At 49.3% G+C, this 18635-nt stretch overlaps 2 protein-coding genes across 2 annotated transcripts in view; one reads left to right on the top strand and one right to left on the bottom strand.

Moving 5' to 3' along the window:
* Nucleotides 1-5995, bottom strand: part of nipal4 (NIPA like domain containing 4) — a 37186-nt gene extending 31191 nt beyond the window's left edge. The window contains exons 1-4 of the mRNA XM_087807349.1: nt 5867-5995; nt 5455-5544; nt 1403-1540; nt 1263-1319 (exon numbers count right to left, since the gene is read on the bottom strand). Of these exons, the coding sequence (XP_087663475.1) occupies nt 1263-1319; nt 1403-1540; nt 5455-5544; nt 5867-5903 (322 nt within the window). The 5' untranslated portion in view covers nt 5904-5995. The remainder of the gene's footprint in view (nt 1-1262; nt 1320-1402; nt 1541-5454; nt 5545-5866) is intronic.
* A 6462-nt stretch (nt 5996-12457) lies between these two features.
* Nucleotides 12458-18426, top strand: LOC148065616 (thialysine N-epsilon-acetyltransferase-like). Its single transcript, XM_087807368.1, has 7 exons — nt 12458-12626; nt 12699-12750; nt 13433-13516; nt 13569-13670; nt 17688-17728; nt 17800-18231; nt 18329-18426. The coding sequence occupies exons 1-6, from the start codon at nt 12564-12566 to the stop codon at nt 18163-18165; spliced, it is 708 nt and encodes a 235-aa protein (XP_087663494.1). The 5' UTR covers nt 12458-12563; the 3' UTR covers nt 18166-18231; nt 18329-18426.
* Nucleotides 18427-18635: the final 209 nt, after the last annotated feature.

Below are 18635 nucleotides of genomic sequence, written 5' to 3'. Positions count from 1 at the left end.
TTGGTCAGAGTGATTGACAGGTTAGTTTGAACCAGTTAAGTCTGAGTGATTGACCGGTTAGTTTCAACCAGTTGGTCAGAGTGATTGACAGGTTAGTTTCAACCAGTTGGTCAGAGTGATTGACAGGTTAGTTTGAACCAGTTAAGTCTGAGTGATTGACAGGTTAGTTTCAACCAGTTGGTCAGAGTGATTGACAGGTTAGTTTCAACCAGTTGGTCAGAGTGATTGACAGGTTAGTTTGAACCAGTTAAGTCTGAGTGATTGACCGGTTAGTTTCAACCAGTTGGTCACAGTGATTGACAGGTTAGTTTGAACCAGTTAAGTCTGAGTGATTGACAGGTTAGTTTCAACCAGTTGGTCAGAGTGATTGACAGGTTAGTTTGAACCAGTTAAGTCTGAGTGATTGACCGGTTAGTTTCAACCAGTTGGTCACAGTGATTGACAGGTTAGTTTGAACCAGTTAAATCTGAGTGATTGACAGGTTAGTTTGAACCAGTTGGTCAGAGTGATTGACAGGTTAGTTTGAACCAGTTAAGTCTGAGTGATTGACAGGTTAGTTTGAACCAGTTGGTCAGAGTGATTGACAGGTTAGTTTGAACCAGTTAAGTCTGAGTGATTGACAGGTTAGTTTGAACCAGTTAAGTCTGAGTGATTGACAGGTTAGTTTGAACCAGTTAAGTCTGAGTGATTGACAGGTTAGTTTCAACCAGTTGGTCAGAGTGATTGACAGGTTAGTTTCAACCAGTTGGTCAGAGTGATTGACAGGTTAGTTTCAACCAGTTGGTCAGAGTGATTGACAGGTTAGTTTGAACCAGTTAAGTCTGAGTGATTGACAGGTTAGTTTCAACCAGTTGGTCAGAGTGATTGACAGGTTAGTTTCAACCAGTTGGTCAGAGTGATTGACAGGTTAGTTTCAACCAGTTGGTCAGAGTGATTGACAGGTTAGTTTCAACCAGTTGGTCAGAGTGATTGACAGGTTAGTTTGGACCAGTTAGGTCAGAGTGATTGACAGGTTAGTTTGGACCAGTTAGGTCACAGTGATTGACAGGTTAGTTTGAACCAGTTAAGTCTGAGTGATTGACAGGTTAGTTTCAACCAGTTAGGTCTGAGTGATTGACAGGTTAGTTTCAACCAGTTGGTCAGAGTGATTGACAGGTTAGTTTCAACCAGTTGGTCAGAGTGATTGACAGGTTAGTTTCAACCAGTTGGTCAGAGTGATTGACAGGTTAGTTTCAACCAGTTGGTCAGAGTGAGTGACTTACTGGTCAACAATCCTCCCCACCACAGCCAGTCCTTCAGGTAACCATGACCACCTTCACCTGCACCACAAACACAACCTTCAACATCCACAACATAAAGATCATCATGAACATGTTCTGAACTGACAGCTGTCAATCAATACCTGCTCTGGTTTGACCGCCATCGGCCAATCGGATGAGAGCTTTCTTCTTGAGAATGACGCTTCCACCAATCAGGACGGCCGACAGCAGAGCCAGCGCGAGGCCGAGCCACTGATTGTACAAGATGTTGTTGTCGTGATCTGCACAGAAGCACCTGTCAATCATCCATCGACATGATTGACAAGTTTCTATTGATCATCTTTTCAAATAGAAACAAATGAAAAGATTCAAAGTATTAAATAAAACCACCGAAGGTTTTCGTCACGTGATCGAAGGTGGTCGTGATCGAAGGTGGTCGTGATCGAAGGTGATAACGACCACCTTCGATCACGACCACCTTCGATCAAGACCACCTTCGATCACGACCACCTTCTGTCACGACCACCTTCGATCACGACCACCTTCTGTCACGACCACCTTCTGTCACGACCACCTTCTGTCACGACCACCTTCTGTCACGACCACCTTCTGTCACGACCACCTTCGATCACGACCACCTTCTGTCACGACCACCTTCTGTCACGACCACCTTCTGTCACGACCACCTTCGATCACGACCACCTTCTGTCACGACCACCTTCGATCACGACCACCTTCGATCACGACCACCTTCGATCAAGACCACCTTCGATCACGACCACCTTCTGTCACGACCACCTTCGATCACGACCACCTTCTGTCACGACCACCTTCTGTCACGACCACCTTCTGTCACGACCACCTTCGATCACGACCACCTTCGATCACGACCACCTTCTGTCACGACCACCTTCTGTCACGACCACCTTCTGTCACGACCACCTTCGATCACGACCACCTTCTGTCACGACCACCTTCTGTCACGACCACCTTCTGTCACGACCACCTTCTGTCACGACCACCTTCTGTCACGACCACCTTCGATCACGACCACCTTCGATCACGACCACCTTCGATCACGACCACCTTCGATCACGACCACCTTCGATCACGACCACCTTCGATCACGACCACCTTCGATCACGACCACCTTCGGTCACGACCACCTTCGATCACGACCACCTTCGATCACGACCACCTTCGATCACGACCACCTTCGATCACGACCACCTTCGATCACGACCACCTTCGATCACGACCACCTTCGGTCACGACCACCTTCTGTCACGACCACCTTCGATCACGACCACCTTCTGTCACGACCACCTTCTGTCACGACCACCTTCTGTCACGACCACCTTCGATCACGACCACCTTCTGTCACGACCACCTTCTGTCACGACCACCTTCGATCACGACCACCTTCGATCACGACCACCTTCGATCACGACCACCTTCGATCACGACCACCTTCTGTCACGACCACCTTCGATCACGACCACCTTCGATCACGACCACCTTCTGTCACGACCACCTTCTGTCACGACCACCTTCTGTCACGACCACCTTCGATCACGACCACCTTCTGTCACGACCACCTTCTGTCACGACCACCTTCTGTCACGACCACCTTCTGTCACGACCACCTTCTGTCACGACCACCTTCGATCACGACCACCTTCGATCACGACCACCTTCGATCACGACCACCTTCGATCACGACCACCTTCGATCACGACCACCTTCGATCACGACCACCTTCGATCACGACCACCTTCGGTCACGACCACCTTCGATCACGACCACCTTCGATCACGACCACCTTCGATCACGACCACCTTCGATCACGACCACCTTCGATCACGACCACCTTCGATCACGACCACCTTCGGTCACGACCACCTTCTGTCACGACCACCTTCGATCACGACCACCTTCTGTCACGACCACCTTCTGTCACGACCACCTTCTGTCACGACCACCTTCGATCACGACCACCTTCTGTCACGACCACCTTCTGTCACGACCACCTTCGATCACGACCACCTTCGATCACGACCACCTTCGATCACGACCACCTTCGATCACGACCACCTTCTGTCACGACCACCTTCGATCACGACCACCTTCGATCACGACCACCTTCGATCACGACCACCTTCGATCACGACCACCTTCGATCACGACCACCTTCGATCACGACCACCTTCGATCACGACCACCTTCGATCACGACCACCTTCTGTCACGACCACCTTCTGTCACGACCACCTTCTGTCACGACCACCTTCGATCACGACCACCTTCTGTCACGACCACCTTCTGTCACGACCACCTTCGATCACGACCACCTTCTGTCACGACCACCTTCTGTCACGACCACCTTCTGTCACGACCACCTTCGATCACGACCACCTTCTGTCACGACCACCTTCTGTCACGACCACCTTCTGTCACGACCACCTTCTGTCACGACCACCTTCTGTCACGACCACCTTCTGTCACGACCACCTTCTGTCACGACCACCTTCTGTCACGACCACCTTCTGTCACGACCACCTTCGATCACGACCACCTTCTGTCACGACCACCTTCGATCACGACCACCTTCTGTCACGACCACCTTCTGTCACGACCACCTTCTGTCACGACCACCTTCTGTCACGACCACCTTCTGTCACGACCACCTTCTGTCACGACCACCTTCGATCACGACCACCTTCGATCACGACCACCTTCGATCACGACCACCTTCTGTCACGACCACCTTCGATCACGACCACCTTCTGTCACGACCACCTTCTGTCACGACCACCTTCTGTCACGACCACCTTCGATCACGACCACCTTCGATCACGACCAGCTTCGATCACGACCACCTTCTGTCACGACCACCTTCTGTCACGACCACCTTCTGTCACGACCACCTTCTGTCACGACCACCTTCTGTCACGACCACCTTCTGTCACGACCACCTTCTGTCACGACCACCTTCGATCACGACCACCTTCTGTCACGACCACCTTCTGTCACGACCACCTTCTGTCACGACCACCTTCTGTCACGACCACCTTCTGTCACGACCACCTTCTGTCACGACCACCTTCGATCACGACCACCTTCGATCACGACCACCTTCGATCACGACCACCTTCGATCACGACCACCTTCTGTCACGACCACCTTCTGTCACGACCACCTTCTGTCACGACCACCTTCTGTCACGACCACCTTCGATCACGACCACCTTCGATCACGACCACCTTCGATCACGACCACCTTCGATCAAGACCACCTTCGATCACGACCACCTTCGATCACGACCACCTTCGATCACGACCACCTTCGATCACGACCACCTTCGATCACGACCACCTTCTGTCACGACCACCTTCGATCAAGACCACCTTCGATCAAGACCACCTTCGATCAAGACCACCTTCGATCACGACCACCTTCGATCACGACCACCTTCTGTCACGACCACCTTCGATCACGACCACCTTCGATCACGACCACCTTCGATCACGACCACCTTCGATCACGACCACCTTCTGTCACGACCACCTTCTGTCACGACCACCTTCTGTCACGACCACCTTCTGTCACGACCACCTTCTGTCACGACCACCTTCGATCACGACCACCTTCGATCACGACCACCTTCTGTCACGACCACCTTCTGTCACGACCACCTTCTGTCACGACCACCTTCTGTCACGACCACCTTCGATCACGACCACCTTCGATCACGACCACCTTCGATCACGACCACCTTCGATCACGACCACCTTCGATCACGACCACCTTCGATCACGACCACCTTCGATCACGACCACCTTCTGTCACGACCACCTTCTGTCACGACCACCTTCTGTCACGACCACCTTCTGTCACGACCACCTTCTGTCACGACCACCTTCTGTCACGACCACCTTCGATCACGACCACCTTCTGTCACGACCACCTTCTGTCACGACCACCTTCTGTCACGACCACCTTCTGTCACGACCACCTTCGATCACGACCACCTTCGATCACGACCACCTTCGATCACGACCACCTTCGATCACGACCACCTTCGATCACGACCACCTTCGATCACGACCACCTTCGATCACGACCACCTTCGATCACGACCACCTTCTGTCACGTGACCTTCAAGACTCCCGTCTTGAGCAAACACTGGTGTGTACCTGTGAGTGTGTAGTTGTCCTGGCGAGCGAGGTGTTGTGCGAGCGAGCACACTGAAGACAGGGCGCCGCACCTGAGCCTCACCTGCACACCTGTGAACACATGACTCACCGTAACTTGAGACGTTGAACAAACTCCTGATGTTTGCTGTGTCAACACAACCACGTCTGAACAGATGCATCATGGGAACATCATCTTAGCAAGTTCTATAAATGTTTACATGTTGTTTCATCAATTATCCTTCAAAAGATTCCTGGATCCAGATGGTGAACCACAGCGTCCAATGAATCACGTCATCTCTTGATCAACACGTGACGTCACGTTGTGTTTGATGGAAAATGTCGCGAAAAACCAAATGTTTTACAAACTTGTTCTCCTGTCTTCAGGTGTGTTGAACCAGGTGTGTTCTCTCACCGCTGCTGCAGGTGTCGTTCAGGTGAACTTCTCTCATCCTCGCGCTCTTCCTCCGCGGACGCGCGACCGGAAGTGGCAGCAGATAAACCCGCGGAAAAATGACGGGATGAAGGTGAAGCTCGCGCTCAGGTGTAAACAATCGTCGTCTCCTCCGCGCAGCAACACTGCGCAGCCACACCGCGCACCTGGCCCCTCCCGCACTAGCCCCGCCCTTCGCAACGAAGCTTGAGGCGGAAAGAGCCGAAGTATGACGAGCAGTCACGTGACGTCATCAGCTCGTTGTATGACTCGTTTCGTTTTGTTGATTATTTATTTTTATTTATTTTCTTGAATGTCTTAATTAATGTCTGTTTGAGTCTTTAATAGTTTTAAGTCTTGAATCATCCATCCATCCATCCATCCATATATTCATCCATCATCCATCCATCCATCCATCCATATATTCATCCATCCATCCATCCATCCATATATTCATCCATCCATCCATCCATCCATCCATCCATCCATCCATCCATCCATCCATCCATATATTCATCCATCATCCATCCATCCATCCATCCATATATTCATCCATCATCCATCCATCCATCCATCCATATATTCATCCATCCATATATTCATCCATCCATCCATCCATCCATCCATCCATCCATCCATCCATCCATATATTCATCCATCCATATATTCATCCATCCATCCATCCATCCATCCATCCATCCATCCATCCATATATTCATCCATCATCCATCCATCCATCCATCCATATATTCATCCATCATCCATCCATCCATATATTCATCCATCCATATATTCATCCATCCATCCATCCATCCATCCATCCATCCATCCATATATTCATCCATCCATATATTCATCCATCCATCCATCCATCCATCCATCCATCCATCCATCCATCCATCCATCCATCCATCCATCCATCCATCCATCCATCCATCCATCCATCCATCCATCCATCCATCCATCCATCCATCCATCCATCCATCCATATATTCATCCATCATCCATCCATCCATCCAATCATGATGGATGCAGGAGGACCAGCAGGAGGACCACAGGAGAACCAGCGGGAGGATCGGCAGGAGGACCAGCGGGACCAGCAGGAGGACCACAGGAGGACCAGCAGGAGGACCAGCAGGAGGACCAGCAGGAAGACCAGCAGGAGGACCACAGGAGGACCAGCAGGAGGACCAGCAGGAGGACCAGTAGGAAGACCAGCAGGAGGACCAGCAGGAGGACAAGCAGGAGGACCAGCAGGAGAACCAGCGGGAGGATCGGCAGGAGGACCAGCAGGGGGACCAGCAGGAGGACCACAGGAGGACCAGCAGGAAGACCAGCAGGAGGACCACAGGAGGACCAGCAGGAGGACCAACAGGAGGACCAGCAGGAGGACCAGCAGGAAGACCAGCAGGAGGACCAGCAGGAGGACCAGCGGGAGGACCAGCAGGAGGACCAGCAGGAGGACCAGCAGGAAGACCAGCAGGAGGACCAGTGCAGGTGTGATGCATGTGTGATGCATGTGTGACGCATGTGTGACGCATGTGTGACGCATGTGTGACGCATGTGTGATGCATGTGTGACGCATGTGTGACGCATGTGTGACGCAGGTGTGATGCATGTGTGATGCATGTGTGACGCATGTGTGACGCAGGTGTGATGCATGTGTGATGCATGTGTGACGCATGTGTGACGCATGTGTGATGCAGGTGTGACGCATGTGTGACGCATGTGTGACGCAGGTGTGATGCATGTGTGATGCATGTGTGACGCATGTGTGACGCATGTGTGACGCAGGTGTGATGCATGTGTGATGCATGTGTGACGCATGTGTGACGCATGTGTGACGCATGTGTGATGCAGGTGTGATGCAGGTGTGATGCAGGTGTGATGCATGTGTGATGCATGTGTGATGCATGTGTCATGCAGGTGTGATGCAGGTGTGATGCATGTGTGATGGATGTGTGATGGATGTGTGATGCAGGTGTGATGGATGTGTGATGGATGTGTGATGCAGGTGTGATGCAGGTGTGATGCAGGTGTGATGGATGTGTGATGCATGTGTGACGCATGTGTGACGCATGTGTGACGCATGTGTGATGCAGGTGTGATGCAGGTGTGATGCATGTGTGATGCATGTGTGACGCATGTGTGACGCATGTGTGACGCATGTGTGATGCATGTGTGATGCATGTGTGATGGATGTGTGATGCAGGTGTGATGGATGTGTGATGGATGTGTGATGCAGGTGTGATGCAGGTGTGATGCAGGTGTGATGGATGTGTGATGCATGTGTGACGCATGTGTGACGCATGTGTGACGCATGTGTGATGCAGGTGTGATGCAGGTGTGATGCATGTGTGATGCATGTGTGACGCATGTGTGACGCATGTGTGACGCATGTGTGACGCAGGTGTGATGCAGGTGTGATGCAGGTGTGATGCATGTGTGATGCATGTGTGACGCATGTGTGACGCATGTGTGATGCATGTGTGACGCATGTGTGACGCATGTGTGACGCATGTGTGATGCAGGTGTGATGCATGTGTGACGCATGTGTGACGCATGTGTGACGCATGTGTGATGCATGTGTGATGCATGTGTGACGCATGTGTGACGCATGTGTGACGCATGTGTGACGCAGGTGTGATGCAGGTGTGATGCAGGTGTGATGCATGTGTGACGCATGTGTGACGCATGTGTGACGCATGTGTGACGCATGTGTGATGCAGGTGTGATGCAGGTGTGATGCATGTGTGATGCAGGTGTGATGCATGTGTGATGCATGTGTGATGCATGTGTCATGCAGGTGTGATGCAGGTGTGATGCATGTGTGATGGATGTGTGATGGATGTGTGATGCAGGTGTGATGGATGTGTGATGGATGTGTGATGCAGGTGTGATGCAGGTGTGATGCAGGTGTGATGGATGTGTGACGCATGTGTGACGCATGTGTCATGCAGGTGTGATGCAGGTGTGATGCATGTGTGATGGATGTGTGATGGATGTGTGATGCAGGTGTGATGCAGGTGTGATGCAGGTGTGATGGATGTGTGATGCATGTGTGATGGATGTGTGATGCAGGTGTGATGCAGGTGTGATGCATGTGTGATGCATGTGTGATGCAGGTGTGATGCATGTGTGATGCAGGTGTGATGCAGGTGTGATGCAGGTGTGATGCAGGTGTGATGCATGTGTGATGCAGGTGTGATGCAGGTGTGATGCATGTGTGATGCAGGTGTGATGCATGTGTGATGCAGGTGTGATGCAGGTGTGATTCAGGTGTGATGCAGGTGTGATGCAGGTGTGATGCATGTGTGATGCAGGTGTGATGCATGTGTGATGCAGGTGTGATGCAGGTGTGATGCAGGTGTGATGCAGGTGTGATGCATGTGTGATGCAGGTGTGATGCATGTGTGATGCAGGTGTGATGCAGGTGTGATGCAGGTGTGATGCAGGTGTGATGCATGTGTGATGCAGGTGTGATGCAGGTGTGATGCATGTGTGATGCATGTGTGATGCAGGTGTGATGCATGTGTGATGCAGGTGTGATGCATGTGTGATGCAGGTGTGATGCAGGTGTGATGCATGTGTGATGCAGGTGTGATGCAGGTGTGATGCAGGTGTGATGCAGGTGTGATGCATGTGTGATGCAGGTGTGATGCAGGTGTGATGCAGGTGTGATGCATGTGTGATGCAGGTGTGATGCATGTGTGATGCATGTGTGATGCAGGTGTGATGCAGGTGTGATGCATGTGTGATGCATGTGTGATGCAGGTGTGATGCAGGTGTGATGCAGGTGTGATGCAGGTGTGATGCATGTGTGATGCAGGTGTGATGCAGGTGTGATGCAGGTGTGATGCATGTGTGATGCAGGTGTGATGCAGGTGTGATGCAGGTGTGATGCATGTGTGATGCAGGTGTGATGCATGTGTGATGCATGTGTGATGCAGGTGTGATGCATGTGTGATGCATGTGTGATGCATGTGTGATGCAGGTGTGATGCAGGTGTGATGCAGGTGTGATGCATGTGTGATGCAGGTGTGATGCAGGTGTGATGCAGGTGTGATGCAGGTGTGATGCAGGTGTGATGCATGTGTGATGCATGTGTGATGCAGGTGTGATGCAGGTGTGATGCAGGTGTGATGCATGTGTGATGCAGGTGTGATGCAGGTGTGATGCAGGTGTGATGCATGTGTGATGCAGGTGTGATGCATGTGTGATGCAGGTGTGATGCAGGTGTGATGCAGGTGTGATGCATGTGTGATGCAGGTGTGATGCAGGTGTGATGCATGTGTGATGCATGTGTGATGCAGGTGTGATGCAGGTGTGATGCAGGTGTGATGCAGGTGTGATGCAGGTGTGATGCATGTGTGATGCATGTGTGATGCAGGTGTGATGCAGGTGTGATGCATGTGTGATGCATGTGTGATGCAGGTGTGATGCAGGTGTGATGCAGGTGTGATGCAGGTGTGATGCAGGTGTGATGCATGTGTGATGCATGTGTGATGCAGGTGTGATGCAGGTGTGATGCAGGTGTGATGCAGGTGTGATGCATGTGTGATGCATGTGTGATGCAGGTGTGATCCAGGTGTGATGCAGGTGTGATGCAGGTGTGATGCATGTGTGATGCAGGTGTGATGCAGGTGTGATGCAGGTGTGATGCAGGTGTGATGCAGGTGTGATGCATGTGTGATGCATGTGTGATGCAGGTGTGATGCAGGTGTGATGCAGGTGTGATGCAGGTGTGATGCAGGTGTGATGCATGTGTGATGCATGTGTGATGCAGGTGTGATGCAGGTGTGATGCATGTGTGATGCATGTGTGATGCAGGTGTGATGCAGGTGTGATGCAGGTGTGATGCAGGTGTGATGCAGGTGTGATGCATGTGTGATGCATGTGTGATGCAGGTGTGATGCAGGTGTGATGCAGGTGTGATGCATGTGTGATGCATGTGTGATGCAGGTGTGATCCAGGTGTGATGCAGGTGTGATGCAGGTGTGATGCATGTGTGATGCAGGTGTGATGCAGGTGTGATGCAGGTGTGATGCATGTGTGATGCAGGAGTGATGCAGGTGTGATGCAGGTGTGATGCAGGTGTGATGCATGTGTGATGCAGGTGTGATGCAGGTGTGATGCATGTGTGATGCAGGTGTGATGCATGTGTGATGCATGTGTGATGCATGTGTGATGCAGGTGTGATGCAGGTGTGATGCAGGTGTGATGCATGTGTGATGCAGGTGTGATGCATGTGTGATGCAGGTGTGATGCAGGTGTGATGCATGTGTGATGCAGGTGTGATGCAGGTGTGATGCAGGTGTGATGCAGGTGTGATGCAGGTGTGATGCAGGTGTGATGCATGTGTGATGCATGTGTGATGCATGTGTGATGCATGTGTGATGCAGGTGTGATGCATGTGTGATGCAGGTGTGATGCATGTGTGATGCAGGTGTGATGCAGGTGTGATGCATGTGTGATGCAGGTGTGATGCAGGTGTGATGCAGGTGTGATGCAGGTGTGATGCATGTGTGATGCATGTGTGATGCAGGTGTGATGCAGGTGTGATGCAGGTGTGATGCAGGTGTGATGCAGGTGTGATGCATGTGTGATGCAGGTGTGATGCAGGTGTGATGCAGGTGTGATGCATGTGTGATGCATGTGTGATGCAGGTGTGATGCATGTGTGATGCATGTGTGATGCATGTGTGATGCAGGTGTGATGCAGGTGTGATGCAGGTGTGATGCAGGTGTGATGCAGGTGTGATGCAGGTGTGATGCAGGTGTGATGCATGTGTGATGCAGGTGTGATGCAGGTGTGATGCAGGTGTGATGCAGGTGTGATGCAGGTGTGATGCAGGTGTGATGCAGGTGTGATGGATGTGTGATGCAGGTGTGATGCAGGTGTGATGCAGGTGTGATGCAGGTGTGATGCAGGTGTGATACAGGTGTGATGCAGGTGTGATGCAGGTGTGATGGATGTGTGATGCAGGTGTGATGCAGGTGTGATGCAGGTGTGATGCAGGTGTGATGCAGGTGTGATGCAGGTGTGATGCAGATCCATACCATACTCAGTTTTGTGGGCATGTTAGTGCGCCACTTTAGTGTGCACGGTGCACTAAATTTCACATACTAAGAATTGAGACGCACTAACCACTAAAAATACTAACTTTTAGTAGCTAGTATGTGATTTGAGACACAGCACTGGACTCCATCTGTGACGTTTTTATTCTACGTCACAGATGATTCTGTACTTGACAGTCTGAGTTCAAACATGAATTTATTTATTTTTATGTTTCTTCGTGCAGAAGCTAATGTTCTTCATACGTTTCTTTCAAATACGTGTTTGTATAGAAGTGAGTTTTTATCTTTAAAACTTTAAATCATTTCACACAATTGTTTCTTTTCAAAGCGTTAAAATGTGACGTCATCACCGCAGATTAAAACGTTTTTCTCTGTAGTTTGTAAAAACGAGGAAAATAAAGTCTTGACATCTGAAGGCTTTTACTTTGACAGTATCCGGTGCGTCCTGAACTACTTCCTGCATCTCCACCGGAAAGACTGTTGTTTTTCCCGCGAACGAGAGGCTCGTGCGTTCACCTGCTCACCTGGTCACCTGCTCACCTGGTCACCTGCTCACCTGCTCACCTGCTCACCTGGTCACCTGCTCACCTGCTCACCTGGTCATGGACTTCAAGACACGCGCGTGTGAGACGCAGGACTGCAGAGATGTTTCCAGGATGGTTCTGGTCAGTTCTTGTCGTGAAACTAACGTAAACCTGTCGTCACGACAGTGTCGTGAACTTGCTCTGTTGACGCAGGAGTTGGCTGAGTACGAGAAGATGCCTGATCAGGTGAAGATTTCACATCAAGGTAATCGATTCATAATCTTGTTCCAAAGTTTGTTTTACGTCAGTTAATAGTTCAGCGTTAGTGCGCATGCGCGGTGCACACGCCTGACCTCCCGACTGACTTGAATAATAACAATAATAATAATAACAATAATAATAATAATTAATTCATATAAATGAGACACAAGAGTGAAATCATTAGAATTCTCTATCATTTCAGAGAATCCTAAAAAAGATATTGATTATAAATATATATAATATTATTGAATATATATATATATATATATTCAATAATATTATATATATATATATAATATTATATATATATATATATATATATAATATTTATGATTGTATAAATAATATTATTGAATATATATATATATTATATTATTGATTGTATATATAATATTATTGAATATATATATATATATATATATATATATATATATATATATATTATATTATTGATTGTATATACTATTATTGATTGTATATATAATATTATTGAATATATATATATATATATATATATACTATTATTGATTGTATATACTATTATTGATTGTATATATAATATTATTGATTGTATATATATATATATACTATTATTGATTGTGTATACTATTATTGATTGTATATACTATTATTGATTGTATATACTATTATTGATTGTGTATACTATTATTGATTGTACTTCTCAGAGCTGGAGCGCGACGGCTTCGGTGAGGATGCTTTCTTCCAGTGTCTGGTGGCAGAGGTTGATGAGGAGCATCGATCAGAAGAAGGTACAGCTGTCACTCATGCGTCCATTCAAGGCTAAAGCTGTTTGATTGACAGGCTTCAGTGTGGTGGGATACGCTCTGTACTTCTACACCTACAGCACCTGGAAGGGGCGGAGCCTGTACCTGGAGGATCTTTACGTGATGCCAGGGTTTAGAGGTACTTTAGTACTCCTTCTTCTCCTCCTTCTCCTCCTCCACTCTTCCTTCTTCTACTTCTTCTTCTTCTTCTCCTTCTTCTCCTCCTCCACTCTTCCTTCTTCTACTTCTTCTTCTTCTCCTCTTTCTCCTCCTCCACGTCACCCTTTCTCCTCCTCCATGTCACTCTTTCTTCTCCTCCTCCACGTCACCCTTTCTCCTCCTCCATGTCACTCTTTCTTCTCCTCCTCCACGTCACTCTTTCTTCTCCTCCTCCACATCACTCTTTCTTCTCCTCCTCCACGTCACTCTTTCTTCTCCTCCACATCACTCTTTCTTCTCCTCCACTTCACTCTTTCTTCTCCTCCTCCACATCACTCTTTCTTCCCCTCCTCCACATCACTCTTTCTCCTCCTCCATGTCACTCTTTCTTCCCCTTCTCCACGTCACTCTTTCTCCTCCTCCAGGTCACTCTTTCTTCTCCTCCTCCACGTCACTCTTTCTTCTCCTCCTCCACGTCACTCTTTCTTCCCCTCCTCAACGTCACTCTTTCTCTTCCTCCATGTCACTCTTTCTTCTCCTCCTCCACGTCACTCTTTCTTCTCCTCCTCCACTTCACTCTTTCTTCTCCTCCTCCACGTCACTCTTTCTTCTCCTCCTCCACTTCACTCTTTCTTCTCCTCCTCCACTTCACTCTTTCTTCTCCTCCTCCGCGTCACTCTTTCTTCTCCTCCACGTCACTCTTTCTTCTCCTCCACTTCACTCTTTCTTCTCCTCCTCCTCCACATCACTCTTTCTTCCCCTCCTCAACGTCACTCTTTCTCCTCCTCCATGTCACTCTTTCTTCCCCTTCTCCACGTCACTCTTTCTCCTCCTCCATGTCACTCTTTCTTCTCCTCCTCCACGTCACTCTTTCTTCTCCTCCTCCACTTCACTCTTTCTTCTCCTCCTCCACGTCACTCTTTCTTCTCCTCCTCCACTTCACTCTTTCTTCTCCTCCTCCACATCACTCTTTCTTCTCCTCCTCCACGTCACTCTTTCTTCTCCTCCACATCACTCTTTCTTCTCCTGCACTTCACTCTTTCTTCTCCTCCTCCACATCACTCTTTCTTCCCCTCCTCCACATCACTCTTTCTCCTCCTCCATGTCACTCTTTCTTCCCCTTCTCCACATCACTCTTTCTTCCCCTTCTCCACGTCACTCTTTCTCCTCCTCCACGTCACTCTTTCTTCTCCTCCACGTCACTCTTTCTTCTCCTCCACTTCACTCTTTCTTCTCCTCCTCCACGTCACTCTTTCTTCTCCTCCACTTCACTCTTTCTTCTCCTCCACTTCACTCTTTCTTCTCCTCCTCCACGTCACGCTTTCTCCTCCTCCATGTCACTATTTCTTCCCCTCCTCCACGTCACTCTTTCTTCTCCTCCTCTACATCACTCTTTCTTCTCCTCCTCCACTTCACTCTTTCTTCTCCTCCTCCACGTCACTCTTTCTTCTCCTCCTCCACGTCACTCTTTCTTCTCCTCCTCTTCACTCTTTCTTCTCCTCCTCCACGTCACTCTTTCTTCTCCTCCTCTTCACTCTTTCTTCTCCTCCTCCATGTCACTCTTTCTTCTCCTCCTCTTCACTCTTTCTTCTCCTCCTCCACGTCACTCTTTCTTCTCCTCCTCTTCACTCTTTCTTCTCCTCCTCCACGTCACTCTTTCTTCTCCTCCTCTTCACTCTTTCTTCTCCTCCTCTTCACTCTTTCTTCTCCTCCTCTTCACTCTTTCTTCTCCTCCTCTTCACTCTTTCTTCTCCTCCTCCACATCACTCTTTCTTCTCCACGTCACTCTTTCTTCTCCTCTTCACTCTTTCTTCTCCTCCTCTTCACTCTTTCTTCTCCTCCTCTTCACTCTTTCTTCTTCTCCTCTTCACTCTTTCTTCTCCTCTTCACTCTTTCTTCTCCTCCTCCACGTCACTCTTTTTTCTCCTCCTCCACGTCACTCTTTCTTCTCCTCCTCCACGTCACTCTTTCTTCTCCTCCTCCATGTCACTCTTTCTTCTCCTCCTCTTCACTCTTTCTTCTCCTCCTCTTCACTCTTTCTTCTCCTCCTCCACGTCACTCTTTCTTCTCCTCCTCTTCACTCTTTCTTCTCCTCCTCTTCACTCTTACTTCTCCTCTTCACTCTTTCTTCTCCTCCACGTCACTCTTTCTTCTCCTCCTCCACTTCACTCTTTCTTCTCCTCCACGTCACTCTTTCTTCTCCTCCTCCACTTCACTCTTTCTTCTCCTCCTCCACGTCACTCTTTCTTCTCCTCCTCCACATCACTCTTTATTCTCCTCCACTTCACTCTTTCTTCTCCTCCTCCACATCACTCTTTCTTCCCCTCCTCCACATCACTCTTTCTCCTCCTCCACGTCACTCTTTCTTCTCCTTCTCCACGTCACTCTTTCTTCCCCTCCTCCACGTCACTTTTTCTCCTCCTCCATGTCACTCTTTCTTCTCCTCCTCCACGTCACTCTTTCTTCTCCTCCTCCACTTCACTCTTTCTTCTCCTCCACATCACTCTTTCTTCTCCTCCTCCACTTCACTCTTTCTTCTCCTCCTCCACATCACTCTTTCTTCTCCTCCTCCGCATCACTCTTTCTTCTCCTCCACGTCACTCTTTCTTCTCCTCCACTTCACTCTTTCTTCCCCTCCTCCACGTCACTCTTTCTCCTCCTCCATGTCACTCTTACTTCTCCTCCTCCATGTCACTCTTTCTTCTCCTCCTCCACTTCACTCTTTCTTCTCCTCCTCCACGTCACTCTTTCTTCTCCTCCTCCACGTCACTCTTTCTTCTCCTCCTCCACGTCACTCTTTCTTCTTCTCCTCCACGTCACTCTTTCTTCTTCTCCTCCACTTCACTCTTTCTTCTCCTCCTCCTCCACATCACTATTTCTTCCCCTCCTCAACGTCACTCTTTCTCCTCCTCCATGTCACTCTTTCTTCTCCTCCTCCACGTCACTCTTTCTTCTCCTCCTCCACATCACTCTTTCTTCTCCTCCTCCATGTCACTCTTTCTTCTCCTCCACGTCACTCTTTCTTCTCCTCCACTGCACTCTTTCTTCTCCTCCTCCTCCACGTCACTCTTTCTTCCCCTTCTCCACATCACTCTTTCTCCTCCTCCACGTCACTCTTTCTTCTCCTCCTCCACGTCACTCTTTCTCCTCCTCCATGTCACTCTTTCTCCTCCTCCATGTCACTCTTTCTTCTCCTCCTCCACGTCACTCTTTCTTCCCCTTCTCCACGTCACTCTTTCTCCTTCTCCACGTCACTCTTTCTTCTCCTCCACGTCACTCTTTCTTCTCCTCCTCCACTTCACTCTTTCTTCTCCTCCTCCACATCACTCTTTCTTCTCCTCCTCCACGTCACTCTTTCTTCTCCTCCACGTCACTCTTTCTTCTCCTCCACTGCACTCTTTCTTCTCCTCCTCCTCCACATCACTCTTTCTTCCCCTTCTCCACGTCACTCTTTCTTCCCCTTCTCCACATCACTCTTTCTCCTCCTCCACGTCACTCTTTCTTCTCCTCCTCCACGTCACTCTTTCTCCTCCTCCATGTCACTCTTTCTCCTCCTCCATGTCACTCTTTCTTCTCCTCCTCCACGTCACTCTTTCTTCCCCTTCTCCACGTCACTCTTTCTCCTTCTCCACGTCACTCTTTCTTCTCCTCCACGTCACTCTTTCTTCTCCTCCTCCACTTCACTCTTTCTTCCCCTTCTCCACGTCACTCTTTCTCCTTCTCCACGTCACTCTTTCTTCTCCTCCACGTCACTCTTTCTTCTCCTCCTCCACGTCACTCTTTCTCCTCCTCCACGTCACTCTTTCTTCTCCTCCTCTTCACTCTTTCTTCTCCTCTTCACTCTTTCATCTCCTCCTCTTCACTCTTTCTTCTCCTCCTCTTCACTCTTTCTTCTCCTCCTCCACGTCACTCTTTCTTCTCCTCCTCTTCACTCTTTCTTCTCCTCCTCCACGTCACTCTTTCTTCTCCTCCTCTTCACTCTTTCTCTCTCACTCAGGACATGGAATCGGGAAAAGTTTGCTGGGAAACGTCGCGAAGGTGAGTTTTGAAGTGTTCCTGACACTTGATTGACACTTGATGTTTGAGTGACGGACGGGTGTGACGGACAGGTGGCTCGAGAGCGGGGGTGTGTGCGGCTGCAGCTGTCGGTGCTGGACTGGAACGTTCCTGCTCGAGACTTCTACGCTGCTCGAGGAGCAGAAGATCTGACGGCGTCTGAAGGCTGGCACTCCATCCGCTTCCACGGCGCCGCGCTGGACGCACTGGTGTCCTCGGTCACGGAGGGAGGTCCTGGAGGTCCTGAAGGTTCTGGAGGTTCTAGAGGTCCTGAAGGTTCTGAAGGTTCTGGAGGTTCTAAAGGTTCTGGAGGTCCTGAAGGTTCTAAAGGTTCTGGAGGTTCTGGAGGTTCTGAAGGTCCTGGAGGTTCTAAAGGTCCTGAAGTTTCTGAAGCATCTTCAGTTCTCACGTCCACCTGAGAAGATCTGCAGCCTCACCTGCAGTATCTGAGCCAGACGCCAGGTGGCAGAGTCGCGTCACAGGAGGTGATCAGCCGTTCATCCACCTGTCAATCAATTCTTCTACATTCTATTCTAATCGATCTTTTCATCTCTTCTCTGGTTGATACCAACCTTGCTCAAGGGCACAGAGGTCACGAGGGTGAAGGTCTCGTTTGTCTTCATGAAGATGATCCATCAAAGTGATCCAAGAGTTGACGTGTGATCAAGATGATTGACAAGTGATTTGTTTTCATTTATGAATAGAAAATATAAATCAAAGGATTAAAATGATTATTTGATCAAAGTCTGGTGTCGTCTGTAGATCATCATCTACCTCATGAAGAAGAGAAGGTCTCACTGTAGATCATCTACCTCATGAAGAGAAGGTCTCACTGTAGATCATTATCTACCTCATGATGAAGAGAAGGTCTCACTGTAGATCATCATCT

The sequence above is a fragment of the Callionymus lyra genome, chromosome 14 (assembly GCF_982586985.1).
Source record: "Callionymus lyra chromosome 14, fCalLyr1.hap1.1, whole genome shotgun sequence".
NCBI classification, from domain to species: domain Eukaryota; kingdom Metazoa; phylum Chordata; class Actinopteri; order Syngnathiformes; family Callionymidae; genus Callionymus; species Callionymus lyra.
This window is presented reverse-complemented; position numbering and strand designations above follow the sequence as displayed.

What these genes read in the sequence shown, in the direction of transcription:
- LOC148065616 (XM_087807368.1), top strand. Translation starts at nt 12,564, where the DNA reads ATGGACTTCAAGACACGCGCGTGTGAGACGCAGGACTGCAGAGATGTT. An exon ending in ATGTTTCCAGGATGGTTCTG is followed by an intron (nt 12,627 to 12,698) that starts GTCAGTTCTTGT and finishes CTGTTGACGCAG; the next exon opens with GAGTTGGCTGAGTACGAGAA. An exon ending in GGAGCATCGATCAGAAGAAG is followed by an intron (nt 13,517 to 13,568) that starts GTACAGCTGTCA and finishes TTTGATTGACAG; the next exon opens with GCTTCAGTGTGGTGGGATAC.